The sequence below is a fragment of the Trichomycterus rosablanca genome, chromosome 1, assembly GCF_030014385.1.
Source record: "Trichomycterus rosablanca isolate fTriRos1 chromosome 1, fTriRos1.hap1, whole genome shotgun sequence".
NCBI lineage: Eukaryota > Metazoa > Chordata > Actinopteri > Siluriformes > Trichomycteridae > Trichomycterus > Trichomycterus rosablanca.
The window spans coordinates 52,639,226-52,654,095 of record NC_085988.1 but is presented as its reverse complement, the minus strand read 5'-3'; the positions used below and the strand labels follow the sequence as shown (position 1 = coordinate 52,654,095).

The 14,870-nt window shown below is 38.7% G+C and overlaps 1 protein-coding gene across 2 annotated transcripts in view; it reads left to right on the top strand.

The window, feature by feature from the left end:
• The window catches only part of nampt1 (nicotinamide phosphoribosyltransferase 1), a 106,477-nt gene that overhangs the window by 10,863 nt on the left and 80,744 nt on the right, over positions 1–14,870 (top strand). For both annotated transcript variants that reach the window (XM_062994582.1, XM_062994573.1), the window contains exons 2-3: positions 8,889–9,045; positions 13,731–13,834. In XM_062994582.1, the coding sequence (XP_062850652.1) occupies positions 8,889–9,045; positions 13,731–13,834 (261 nt within the window). The remainder of the gene's footprint in view (positions 1–8,888; positions 9,046–13,730; positions 13,835–14,870) is intronic.

The window sequence follows — 14,870 nt, the reverse complement described above, 5'->3', positions numbered from 1 at the left end:
CTTTAAAGTAGCCTGCCAAGTTTGTAAAATGCATTATTTGTTAGGACACACAACCCTTTGCATGTAAATAAAAATAAACTTGCAAGCAATGAAAGTTTGCCCTCGTACATATGAGAGGTTGTATGTACGAGACTTGCTTACCTTCATATTCAACTCAAATCACTTGTCTAACATATGAATCACTGTATTAATGGGCGTGGCAACAGTGTCTTTGACTGGAAAGAATAACCTGTCAATCAAACTTTTGACAACGGGTTGGATGTGGTGGGAGAAGGTAGACCTATTTATATTCCACCTGCTTTAGCAATAGCTTTTTTTAACTTATATTTTAAGCTGCCAAAATGATTACAAACCAGCCCAAATTTCGTCCACCTGCCAAAGTGTTTTTCCCTGCCAATGTCCAATAAAATCCTCTTATTTTGGTGGAAAACCGCCCAATCTGGCAACACTGACTGTGATACTGACCGCCCGTGCTTTGGGAAGGGGGAGGGGCTCACGGCAGTTCGTTGAGGACAGTAACTGCAGAACAATATGTGTTTTCACGTTCGAGTCTCCAATAACACCAGAAAAAGTCGCAAGATTTGTCGCTAGTCGCTCTTTTGAAAAAAAGTTGCTAAATAAAGCGACAAAGTCGCTAAGTTGGCAACACTGGCGCTGAAATGCTAAGGAAGTGCTAAGGGAGCGTCTACAAAGTGCATGAAGCCGAGGTGTAGTAATTACCCAGTGGAATGTACCATCTAATACAGCTGTATTAAATCTTGCAGTATGGTTACAGTAAACATCGAGAAATGCAAATTTTGAGGTTGAAGTACTTAACTAGTCTCCTGTACTAGTTACTACAACCACAATAATAATTAAAAGTCCCATAGCATGAGTGCAGTAACTAATAAAAAATTTACAAAAATCGAGGAACGCAAATTTTAATAAGACGAAGGTTGTAGTAGTTAACTAGTCTCCTCTACTCTACAATACAAATTAGAAGTCCCACATCCTGGGTACAGCAAATAATCCAAAAATTAAAAAAATAAAATCAAGAGATGCACATTTTAATAAGACAAAGGTTGTAGTAGTTAACTAGTCACCTGTACTAGTTACTACAACCACAGTACGAATTAAAAGCCCCAAGACATGGGTACAGTAAAGTATCTAAATATTTAAAAAATTTACAAAAATTGAGAAACGCAAATTTTGATATGATGAGGATTGTAGTAGTTAACTAGTCACCTGTAATACTTACTACAACCACAGTATAAAATAAAAATCCCACAGTATGGATGCAGTAATGAATCAAATATTTAAAAAAATTTACAAAAAAGAAACACAAATTTTGATAAAGACACTGGTTGTAGTAGTTAACTAGTCACCTGTACTAGTTACTACAACCACAGTACGAATTAAAAGTCCCAAGACATGGGTACAGTAATGAATCTAAATATTTTAAAAATTAACAAAATTCGAGAAACGCAAATTTTGATGAAACAAATGTTGTAGTTGTTAACTAGTCACCTGTACTAGTTACTATAATCACAATACCAATTAAAATTCCCACAGCATGGGTACAGTAACGAATACATTTTTTTTTTTTACATTACCAGAAGTCGAGAAAATCACATTTTGATAAGACAAAGGTTGTAGTAGTTAACTATTCACCTGTACTACTTACTACAACCACAATACAAATTAAAAGTCTCACAGCATGGGTGCAGTAATTAATTAAATATTTTAAAAAATTTACAAAAATCGAGAAATGCAAACTTTGATAAGGCGAAGGTTGTAGACTTTTAATTTGTATTGTGTTTGTAGTAACTAGTACAGGTGACTAGTTAACTACTACAAGCTTTGTATTATCAAAGTTTGCGTTTCTTAATTTTTGTAAATTTTTTTACATTTTTGATTCATTACTTCACCCATGCTGGGGGACTTTTAATTTGTATTGTGGTTGTAGTAAGTAGTACAGATGACTAGTTAACTACTACAAACTTTGTCTTAACAAACTTTGCATTTCTCGATTTTTGTTAATAAAATTTTTTTTTTTATTCATTGCTGTACCCATGTCTTGGGACTTTTAACTTGTATTGTGGTTGTAGAAACTAGTACAGGTGACTAACTACTACAACCTACGTCTTATTAAAATTAGATTTTCTAGATTTTTGTTAATTTTTACAATTTTTTATTACCTCCTGAACCCATGCCTTGGGACTTTTAATTTGTATTGTGGTTGTAGTAACTAGTATAGGTGACTAGTTAACTACTACAACCTTTGTCTTATCAAAATTTTAATTTTTTAATTATGTTACATTTTTTAATTATTTGTTTTGTTACTGTACTCATGCTGTAGGACTTTTAACTTATATTGTGGTTGTAGTAACTAGTACAGGAGACTAGTTAAGTACTTTAACCTCATAATTTGCGTTTCTCGATGTTTACTGTAACCATACTGCAAGATTTAATCCACTGGGTAATTACTACACCTCGGCTTCATGCACTTTGTAGGCGCTCCCTTAGCATTTCAGCGCAGATGCACCTCACATTTACGAAATAACGTTAAATAAAAATGAACAGAAACAACTTTTCAAACAAATTCAATTGTAGTTTGTTCCTTGTTTACTGAGGTATCAGTTCGTGCAATTTAATTAATTTTTGGATGTTTATTAGCTGAGAACGAGCCGAAAGAAGGTCGAATGTCAGGCGAATGTCCAATATAAAACTAACTTTACCGCGGTGTCCTGAAGTTTTCATACTCGGATTAAAAATTATTGTTTTGTAAACCGGAGTGATCCTTGACTCACACACCATATAAATAGTAAAATTCTACAGTAATGAATGCAGCTCTGCTCCTACGGCCTCGTGAAACGCATTGCTCGCATTGCAGACATTACACTTCGCTGTTAGACTTGTTTCACTTTCCAATTTAAAGTATTTCCACTCAGCGGACATGCTGACGTAAAACAAAGGATCGGGCTTAGGATCGGCCTTAGTAAAGCCGATACCGATCAGTTAAAAAATGCCTTGATCGGCCCCGATTCCGATCTTTGAGATCGGATCGGGACATCCCTACCTTTTGTATAACTTTTCATGCTGTTCTTCAATGGTCAGGACCCCCCACAGAACCACTACAGAGCAGGTATTATTTAGGTGGTGGGTCATTCTCAGCACTGCAGTGACACTGACATGGTGGTGGTGTGTTAGTGTGTGTTGTGCTGGTATGAGTGGATCAGACACAGCAGCGCTGCTGGAGTTTTTGATCACCTCACTGTCCCTGCTGGACTAAGAAAACATCCAGCCAACAGCTCCCCATGGGCAGCGTCTTGTGACCAATGATTTGGGTCTAGAAGATGACCAACTCAAACAGCAGCAATAGATGAGCGATCGTCTCTGATTTTACATCTACAAGGTGGACCAACTAGGTAGGAGTGTCTAATAGAGTGGACAGTGAGTGGACATGGTATTTAAAAACTCCAACAGCGCTGCTGTGTCTGATTCACTCATACCAGCACAACACACACTAACACACCACCACCATGTCATTATCAATGCAGTGCTGAGAATAATCCACCACCTCAATAATACCTGCTCTGTAGTGGTTTTGTAAGGGCCCTGACCATTGAAGAACAGCATGAAAGGGGGCTAACAAAGCATGCAGAGAAACATATGGACTACAGTCAGTAATTGTAGAACTACAAAGTGCTTCTATATGGTAAGTGGAGCTGATACAAGGATAATTCAGATATTAGTTTTTAAGAAAATACATGTGTTCTGCCTTCAATACTCATGAAGGCAAAGACCAGGGATTATGTATTTAGCATGTTAAAAACTCCATTTTACTTTGAAGTCAATAAATACAAAACTAGTGTATTCTGGATAACAAATCTAATTTCTTTAATATTGTTAACCAAGTTTAATACATCTGCAGTGGTGTTAATTAGAAATTCATGTGCAAAATTCAGGAGCCAGGAGACATCTGGGTCTTCAGAAGTAGAGTCGTTTATTAACACATACAGGCGTATGGGCACAGCTTGCAAGACCGGCAGAAAATCTAACTACATATATTTTGGGAAGACTTTATATACACTAGAAATGAGGGGAGGATTAGAAAGAAAGAGGAGGAGGTCAGGGGGGCAGGAATGACCATGCAGAGGGGGACTGCAAAAGGTGACCAAAAGGTTGGGCTAGGGTAATAAAAGGGTGCTGGTTTTATTATGGGTAACACAGGAGACAAGGATCAAAGAAGGGCGATCGGGGAGGAGAGTACTGGAGGGTGTTGGCTTTATTATGGGTAATACAGGAGATAACAAAAGGGCTTTGGGCTTAATAACACAATTAGGTGTGGGTAGACAGGATTGGGTGTGTGTAGGAGACAGGGAGTGGGGTGATACAGGATGGGGGATCAAACAGGAGGGTTCATTTCAATATACAAAATGTAAGAAAAGGGGGATAATTTCTCTTAGTCTTGTTTTGCAAATATAACAATTAAACAAAGAAAACACGTCCATTCAAATTTTCAAAGCTTAAAGTTTAATATTTTGTTTAAACATACAGACCAAGTTATATACAACAGATGTAGAATAGGCCATTTAAGATTGACACACCAACACTTAATACCTGGAGAAGACTCCAGACTTTGCAAAGACAGTCACATTCCAATCACTATAAAACAGATCCTGATTGAATGCCCAGAATACAATTACAGAAATAATCCTTTAATTTCTTTAATAATTTACATTTAAAAACATAACTATATATATAATATAAAACAAATAAAACTAGCAAAAACACAGATGCAGGTTATCAGAGAATAGCCTTCTGGGGATTCCCCATCATGGTGCTGCTTCTCTGACCAGGTGTTTAGCCACTGTAAGTGCATCTTGTCTCCTGTAAAAACATCCAGGTTATTTTGAAAATACGTCAACAATCACCAGACAAGAACTAGAACACTGTGCAGGAGTTAATTCAATAAAATCAATCATGAGTTCAAAAGGTGTTTTGAGTGTAAGATGTGTACTTTGCAGAATGTATTTAACATGTACTTAAAAGTCATTTATAACTACTAAATCGGAAATGCAAAGGACTGATTCTGCGACAGCCACTAATGATCTTACACAGGGAGGGTGTCCTCACATGACTGGATTAAGCCTTTTGGAATAATATGCAACAAGTTTCCATTTATCACATGGGAAACACTGGGCAGGGTTTCAGCCCCCAGGCAAGCATGGTGGCTCACTAACAAGCTCTTTCGTCTTGCTGAACAAAGGTCTTGGGTTCGATTACCAGGTGAAGCAGTCTGAGTCTTTTCTGTGTAGAGTTTACATGTTCTCCCTGTGTCTGCGTGAGTTTCCTCTTGGAGCTCTAGTTTCCTCCCACAGTCCAAGTACATGATTAATTGGTAAATTGGAAATACAAACTTGCCCTTGACTGTGTTTGACACTGAATTCAAATTGATAAATCATGTGTAATGTAACAAGACCTGTCATAAATGTAACTAACCACACATGGAAAACACAACCTGAAAATCCTTTAAAATGCACAGCAAAAATTAAAACAATTCCAGAGACAGCTCTAATTGGGGAACGTCTGGTCATCCTAGCCATGAGGTGTTGCATGTGGTCCATCAGTGCATTGTTCTGATTGAAATAAATAGCAACAATACATTTTTATGCTGATTATGTTCTTGTGCATGCATTATAAAACGCAGAGCCATATTAATTCTTTCAGATAAAACCATAAGGACTGTACAGACACTGAATGACAATAAGAGAAGACAGAACAACATTTTTGCTCTTGCCTAGGCTACTGCAGCCTTTCTAACTGCATCATGCACAAGCATGGAAATTTTTTTATTTACACACCCTATTGCTTAAAAATTGGGACATTTTATGAAATGAAAAAAAATATTTAAATTGTTAAATGTATTTTGTAAATATTAACACATTTTGAATTTGATGCCTGCAACACATTGCAAAAAAGTTGGGACGTGGGAAAAGTAGGAACGAAAAGTTTAGAGACTGTCCAAGTTGGAGCATTTTGAAACATTCTACAATAAGCAAATAAGCTGGGAGCGTGTGGGTGTAGAGTATAACAGCAGGATCCACCACTGGCAGGCAAAGGTGGGTTGTTGCTCAACACTTTATGCCAAACTATGTGAGAGAATCATTAGTCGGTTTGAACATTTCTCAATGCTTAATTAGAAGTTATTTAAGTCTTTTACTAGCTAGCATACATTATTATGTTTATGAAAAGAGTCCGGGTATGCCTAGAAATTTTCGTCTGTGTGAGGCATGATTGGTAACCACTTGAATGATCACTTAAATAAATGTGGCCTAGCCTTCAGACAGCACTGCATGAAAAACTATTATGTTACTGTGATAAATATAGCCGCTTGGGGGCTTGGAAGTACTTTAAAAAGGGTTGTCACTCAATCAATATTATTACGTTTTCCATGCCAATTACATAAAGGACCATCCAAGTTATTATCAGTGCAAAAAGCCATCATCTGTCATCGTATGAGGGTGCATCAATGCCCATGACTTGGGTGACATGAATATGTGAAGGTACTATGGAAGTCCATGGTTATTTCAGCTAGATGATGCCAGGCCTTATTCTGCACATGCTACAATAGCATGGCTTTGTAGACACAGAAAGATCTGGAATTCAGGCAGGTCAGTCAAGCATAGTCACCCTCATTGAAAATCTATGGCACATGATGAAGCGGAGATGGGTGACAGATTTTTGAGGCAAAAATTAATCTTACAAAACTGCAGCACTTGACTTGACACAGTTTTTATGCCGCTGTTTTTTCTGATGCAACCCTCCTCTTTTAATCTGCACTTTCCTATTTTTATGTTGGACCAACTGGATTGCACTGAAGTACACCTCTTAATGGCCAGGCTGTTTAGGCTAATTACCTCCCCCCTCTTTCCACAGCAAGCTTGCGTTTAAGCTTACTTTATTGATGTACAACCAAAGCGCCCTTAGTTCCAAAACAAAGTGTAATCAATAGAAAATCTGATGTAACACGATAAACATGCATCATAGAATGAGTCTGTAATGTAATAAAACGTGGAGGTGAAAGGGGTGTGCATTCATTTTTGTCACAAAATTCTACACAAATTAGCCCACAATGACAAAGTGAAAGCAGGTTTTTAGACATTTGTGCTAATTTATTAAAAATCAAAATGTACAATATCATATGTACTCAAGTGTGCACACCCTTTGATATGACACCCAAAAGTGAGTTGAGGTGCATTTTGTTTTCACTGATACTGCTTGAGATGTTTCTACATCTTAATCCACCCGCAAATTCAATTGATTGGACATGATTGGGGATTGCCAGCACCTGCCATGTGGTCAAAGGAATTATCTGCAGACCTCAGAAACAGGATTGTGTCAAGCCATAGATCTGGAGAAGGGTACAAAAAAATAGCTTCAGCTTTACAGATCCCAAAGAGCACAGTGGCCACCATCATTCGTAAATGGAAGAATTTTGGAACCACCAAAAATCTTCCTAGACCTGGCTGCCTGGCCAAACTGAGCAATCAGGGAAGATGGGCCTTGGCCAGGAAGGTGAGCAGGAACCCGAGGGTCACTCTGACAGAGCTCCAGCGTATCCTTGTGGAGATGGGAGAACCTATCAGAAGATCAACCATTCAGGCAGCACTCCACATATCATGCCTTTACGGTAGAGTGGCCAGATGGAAGCCACTCCTTAGTAAAAGGCACATGACAGCCCACTTGGAGTTTGCTATAAGGCACCTAGAGGACTCTCAAACCATGAGAAACAAGATTCTCTGGTCTGATGAAACCAAAATTGAACTTTGTGGCCTGAATACCATGAGAAACAAGATTCTCTGATCTGATGAAACCAAAATTGAACTTTGTGGCCTGAATACCAAGCGTCACGTCTGGAGGAAACCAGGCACCGCTCATCACCTGGCTAATGCTATCCCTACAGTGAAGCATGGTTGTGGTAGCATCATGATGTGGGGATGTTTTTCGGCAGCGGGACTGTGGCGACTAGTCCTGATGGAGGGAAAGTTGAATGCAGCTAAGTACACCAAGATCCTTGAAGAAAACCTGCTTCAAAGCGCTCTGGAACTCAGACTGGGACGAAGGTTTACCTTTCAACATGAGAACGACAGCACACAGCCAAGAGAACAAAAAAGAGTGGCTTTGGAGAAAGTCTGTGAATGTCTTTGTGTGGCCCAGCCAGAGCCCATACCTGAATCCAATCGAACATCTCTGGAAGGAGCTGAAAATGGCTGTGTACCGACACTTCCCATCCAACCTGACGGAGCTTGCAAGGATATGCCAAGAGGAGTGGGAAAAAATGTCCAGAAACAAGTGTGCCAAGCTCGTAGCTTTTTTCCCCAAGATGCCATGAAGCTGTAATTGCTGCCAAAGGTGCATCAGCCAAGTATTAGGCTAAGGGTGTGTACAGATATGTAACCCCTAAATAAATTATTTTTGTCATATTTTCTAAACCCTGTTTTCACTTCATATTTATTGACGATTGTGTATAGACGTTTGAGGCAAAAAAAGAACTCAATCTATTATAGAATGAGTCTGTCATGTAATAAAACATGGAGAAGGTGAAAGGGGTGTGCAGGCTTTCCGGCTTGACTGTATATGTTAAAAATTTTTATGTGGTGACAAGATCAAAGTACTTTTTTCCAAAAAAGTCATTAAAGTTAAAAAATTGTTGTATATTATTCACCTGACAACATTTTGACTCTCAGCTGTGAATATAAAATACTTTTAACTGTTCAAATTAATATATACTACTTTTCAAATTGTATTTTATTTCTTTTTTGTTCATTTGTTTCACTGCTGAAGATGGTGATACTGTTAGAGATTTTATTTGAATGTTAACCGTTTCTCATTGTTTCTTGCAGGTGACGCATTATAAACAGTATCCTCCCAACACCAGTAAAGTGTACTCCTACTTTGAATGTCGTGAGAGAAAGATGGATCCTTCTAGAACTCACAAAGTTAAATATGATAAAACTGTTTTCTACGGTTTGCAATACATTCTTCACAAATACTTAAAAGGTATTTTAAGTGTATTGTGCACTACAAACGTTGTTTACACACAACTCTATGTGTTATGGTGTCCAGCTTGTGACTGTTCTTGTAGTGTGAGCGGTTTAGGAAATCTTCTCTTGTTAAGCCAGATTTGTGTTTACATTAAGCATGTTCAGATCCAAAACCCCTAATAAGCAGGCTGAGGGCAACAGTGGCAAGAAATCCCTAAACATTATAAGGAAGAAAACTTATATGATATAGACGATATTTGGATGATAAAAATGTATTAAAACAGCTACTGAATAGGTAAAATTGTTTAAGTTGAAACAAATAAAAAGCATGATGAAAGTAATTAGAATTCTTCATCTTTGAGTTTAGTTTGTCTCTGCAGATTCCCATCACATGCAGCAGTTTAGTTAAACATTAAAGTTTACATGGCAGGCTTTAGTTTTCAGCCTCAGGTGAATGAAAAGGTGTAGTTGTAGTTAACAATTACTGTAAACAACAATGATTCATAATGTGTCAGTTGTGTATTAAGTATAGCATGGGCCTCTGGCACCCCTAATTATTGCAGAATATCTAAGAGAGAACCAGAAGGTACCACAGCCATGAGGGCACTCTCTGTAAATCAGCACCCACCTCTTCCGACGTTACAAGGTGGCTGATGTTACAAACTTGGTTGATTGCATGTGCAACCCAAATCCTTGTTTTTCACATATCTTCCTTTCCTCACTCTTGTTAAACTGCCATGTTTGTTCTTATGTAGTGAAATACAGTTCTCCCTTGATAATGCTAAAACTTCACCCCCGAATTCTTCACCCCCCAAACCTTTATTACTTCTGAGTCTATTTAACATACAAAAGAAGTACAGTACAGTAAAACATTGCACTCCACAGTACTGTCTGTACAGTAAAACATTACACTCCACAATACTGTATGGTATATAAATACTGTATGGTACAGTATCTTAACAATGTAAGCCAACACATGCATGAGGAGAGGCAATCCCTTCACATATGGTATGTGATACAGTGCATGTACAGTGTATACTTAAATACTTTGTGAAATTATGTCTTACTAATTATTTAAAATAATATTTTTACATAGTCATGTGAAAAAGTTAGGACACTCCATGAGAACCTTTGTCTTTTTGAACATTTAAACAAATGGACATTTGAGCTTCATTTTAAGTCTTGAGAGATGGCGCTTATATCATTAAACAGATGAAACTGAAAAAAAATACTTTTAAACACAAGTTGTAAAATGTAATGAACAAAAATGGAATTTTTTGTGTGTGGAAAAAGTTAGGACACCCTATGCTCTTATGGCTGGTATTTCTCCCTTTGGCTAAATTAACCTCAATTAGACGTTTCCTATAACCATCTATCAGTATCTGCCATCGACTGGGAGAAAGTTTTTTCAGCTGTGTGAGGTTTGAGGGGTTTCTTGCATGCACACCCCGTTTCATATCACCCCCACAGCATCTCAATAGGATTAAGATCCGAGCTTTGAATTGGCCATTCCATAACTCTCCATTTCTTTCTTTTGAGCCATTCCTTGGTGGATTTACTGGAATGTTTTGGGTCGTTGTCATGTTGCATGGTCCACCTTCGCTTCAGCTTCAGTTTTTGGACAGATGGTGCTGCAAATCAGCCCCAAACCATGACATTTCCACCTCCATGCTTCACAGTTGGTATGAGGTTCTTGTGCTCAAATGCTGTGTTTGGTTTGCACCAAACATGTCTTCTGTTACTGGGCCCAAATAATTGAACTTTGGATTCATCTGTCCAAAGCACATTGTTCCAGAAGCCATGGTCTTTGTCTAGGTGTTCTCTGCAAGGGTTTCCTCCTTGCACACCTCCCATAAAAATCTAACTTGTGCAGTCTCTTTCTGATGATAGATGCATGAACCTTGCTATCAACTGTGGCAGGAGCTACCTGTAGGTCCCGTGATGACATTGTAGGATTATGCTTACAGAAAAGCAAAGAAGACATTAAACAAGGGAATTAAAGCTGCCAAACACAAATACAGGAAAAATCTGGAGCAGAAATTCTCCTCAAATGACTGTTCCTCCATCTGGAAAGGACTTCAATCCATCACAAACTATAAACCCAAACCATCAAACGCAACTGTGGACCCCCTGCTGCCAAACCAGCTCAATAACTTCTATTCGAGATTTGAAACACAAAGGACATCTCCCTCCTCCCCCCTGCCAAGCTTTAGTCTGCTGCCTGTTGACACCTCACCCCCAACACCTGCAACCCCCACCCCACCTCCACCCATCACCTTCACTGAACAGCAGGTCGGCTGTGTTCTCAGGAAACAGAAGATCAGGAAAGCTGCTGGACCTGATGGCATCTCACCTGCTACACTCAGGCATTGTTCTGATCAACTATCTCCCATCCTCACTGATCTTTTCAATCAGTCCCTGAACATGTCTGCTGTTCCTGCATGCTTCAAAACCTCTGTCATCATTCCAGTTCCAAAAAAGCAGAAGTTTCCTGCCTGAACGACTACAGACCAGTGGCCCTAACATCTGTGGTGATGAAGTGTTTTGAGAGACTGGTACTTCAACAACTTAAAGTTATGACTCATGACATTCAGGATCCTCTCCAGTTTGCATATAGAGCCAACAGGTCTGTAGATGATGCCATTAATTTGGCTCTCTCTTACATCCTGCAACACCTGGACAGCCCTTCTACGTATGCTCGTGTGCTGTTTGTAGATTTTAGTTCTGCTTTTAACAATATCATTCCTGACCTTCTGCTTCAAAAACTGTGGCAGCTCAATGTACCCCCATCTATCTGCTACTGGATCCACAACTTCCTGTCTAACAGGAAACAGTATGTAAAGGTGGGTGACCACATTTCGGATCCTCTCTGCCTCAGCACTGGCGCTCCACAGGGATGTGTGCTCTCTCCTCTGCTCTACTCCCTCTACACCAATGACTGCAGATCTAACAGCAACTCTGTTAAGCTCATTAAATTTGCAGATGACACTACCCTGATCGGACTCATTTCAAACAACGACGAGTCCACATACCGGGAGGAATTAACACAGGAGCTAAACACACAAAAAACGGTGGAGATGATCATTGACTTCAGGAAAAAACCTTCTCCACTGCCTCCGCTGGTCATACACGGCTCCACAGTCAGCAGAGCCGAGTCCTGTAAATTCCTGGGCAAGACCATCCAACAGGATCTTAAATGGGACAGGCATGGCACAGCAGTTATGAAGAAGGCCCAGCAGCGCTTGTACTTCCTGAGACAGCTTAAGAAACTTAGACTGCCCCAAGCTCTGCTGGTTCAATTCTACACTGCGATAATTGAGTCCGTCATCACAGCTTCTATCACCGTCTGGTTTGGCTCGGCGTCTCTGCACACCAAACGTAAGCTACAGCGTACAGTGAGATGTGCAGAGAAAATCATCGGCTGTCGTCTTCCCACCCTAGAAGATCTACACTCCTCTAGGATGAAAAAGAGGGCAAGGAAGCTTATGGCAGACTCTTCTCACCCCGGTCACTCATTTTTTCAGAGGTTCTCATTTCAGCGGAGACAGAGAGTGAGAGCATTAAAGACTCGTACAAACCGCCACCTCCACAGCTTCTTTCCCCAGGCAATCAGCTTACTCAACAAGGACTACTCCCACATCCCTCTGTTTTAATAAATGCTCGTGGGTTTCACACAAGCTTCCCGCATTTTAATAGTTAATGCACATATGGCACCTTATGTGTAAATAATCTCTATTGCACAATTTTTTATCACTACTATATTGTTTATTTTATTCTATGTATATACAGTATATACCATTGTTTATTGTTTATTATACGTTTAGATATAGTGTACCTTTTACTATTTAACTTGTATGTATGTTGACACCTGCACCTAAAGAAATTCCTTGTACATCTGCTACTTGGCGAATAAAAAGATTCTGATTCTGATTCTGATTCTGATTATTGGAGACTTCTTTATGCATCTTGCGGTCTGCTCCTGGGCTGAACTTGCTAGGGTGGCCTGACCTGATTATGTTGGCAGTTGTTTTAAATGTTCTCCACTTGTAAATTATTTTATGGACAGTAGAATGGCTGATTTTCTTTCTTTTTTATTTTTTTTTTTATTTTTTTTTTATTTTTTTTAGATCTTTTTAAATCCCTTCCCAGACTCATATGCATCTACAACCTTCCTTCAGAAGGCCTCAGAGAGCTCTTTATATCTCACTATGGTGATAACACTCACTTCAACATTCAAGAGCAAACCAAACTAATCTCTAAGGTTTAAATAAAACTCCAATGTCCTTTAATGATGGTCTAATCATTGCAGCTGATGTGGTGCACCGGATTCGAATTTTTTACAACTTGTGTTTAAAAGTAATTTTAAATGTTTTTTTTGGTTTAGTTATATAAGCTCCATCTCTCAGTACTGTTCAAATGAAGCTTAGATGTTCATATGTTTAAATATGTTCAAAAAGACAAAGGTTCTCATGGGGTGTCCTAACTTTTTCACATGAATGTACAGTACATGGGTCACCTGTGACTTTTGGCAGTACACCACAAATTTCCAAAAAATTCCCATTTATTAATCCAATTTCATTGTCCATGGGAAACTCAAGAATAACTGAATCCACTAATGTGGAACCCACAAATTTCTAGGGAGAACTGTACTATCCTTTGTCACATTGAAACACTTATCCAGTCATCTTTCCTGGCTGGCAGGGAAAGTTGTAACTAATGAGAAGATTCAGGAGGCCAAAAATGTGTACCAAGAACACTTTCAAGAGGACGTGTTTAACGAGAAGGGCTGGAACTACATTCTTGAGGTACTTAAAAAAAAGCTTACAGTTATGATAATTAAAAGTTAGGAAATGTATTTGTAGTATTCATAATCATTAGGTAGTTATGAACAAACAAACTTGACTGTCAAACATTTTAGACAAAAAGTGAGCCCACATTTGAACAATGCATTGGCATTCACACATTTATTTATTTTGTTTGAATTGGAGCAACACAAAAATAGAAAAAAAGTAAAATCTGATATCATTAAACACAGAAAATGGACACAGCCAAAATTATTGCCATCCTTAACTTAATATTTGGTAGCACACTTTTTGTACTACAATCAGTCTCCTCTTATAACCTCAATGTGTTTCTTACATCTCTGAAATTTTGGACCACTTTTCTTTTTTTAACTGCTCAAGATCTCTTAGTTTTAAAGGTTGCCTTTTCCTATCTGCTCTGTATTCTGTGTGGAACAATAAAAAGTTGTACTTTTTTCAGCTTTTTGTGTAATATGAATACAATAGCATTTGTAATTGCAGCTGTTTTGTGGGAGAAGTGGTGCATTTTCTAAAAAAAATTGCAAGGGTGGCAATATTTCTGGCCCCAAGTTGGAGTATGACCAAATGTTTTAACTCTAATAATAGCTTGATTTGGACCAGTGTTGTTTATATACAAACATACACGTGAATAGAGAACTGCTTAAGTAAATATGTGGCAACACATTTAATTGTGTTTACTGTACATAGAACGGTTTTATGCTGATCAGGGTTGCGACAGATCCGGTTCCACTGGGAAACACTGGACACAAGACAGGAATACCCAGGACAGGGTGCCAGTCCATCACAGCGCTTTGGCCATCCCACCCCCTCAGACATAACCAATCATGTTTATGTAGGCACGCTGCTGGGCCAAATCTCAGTGGTGGTAGAGTAGCGGAGCAGCCCCCTGCGCCACCCAAGCGGAAAAGTGGAAAAACATTAAGCTATTAGATCTACTACACAATGCCATTACGTTTTTAGCATTCCACCATTCTTTGTGGCTGTGCATCCCAAGTTTGCCTTAATTTTGAATTATGTT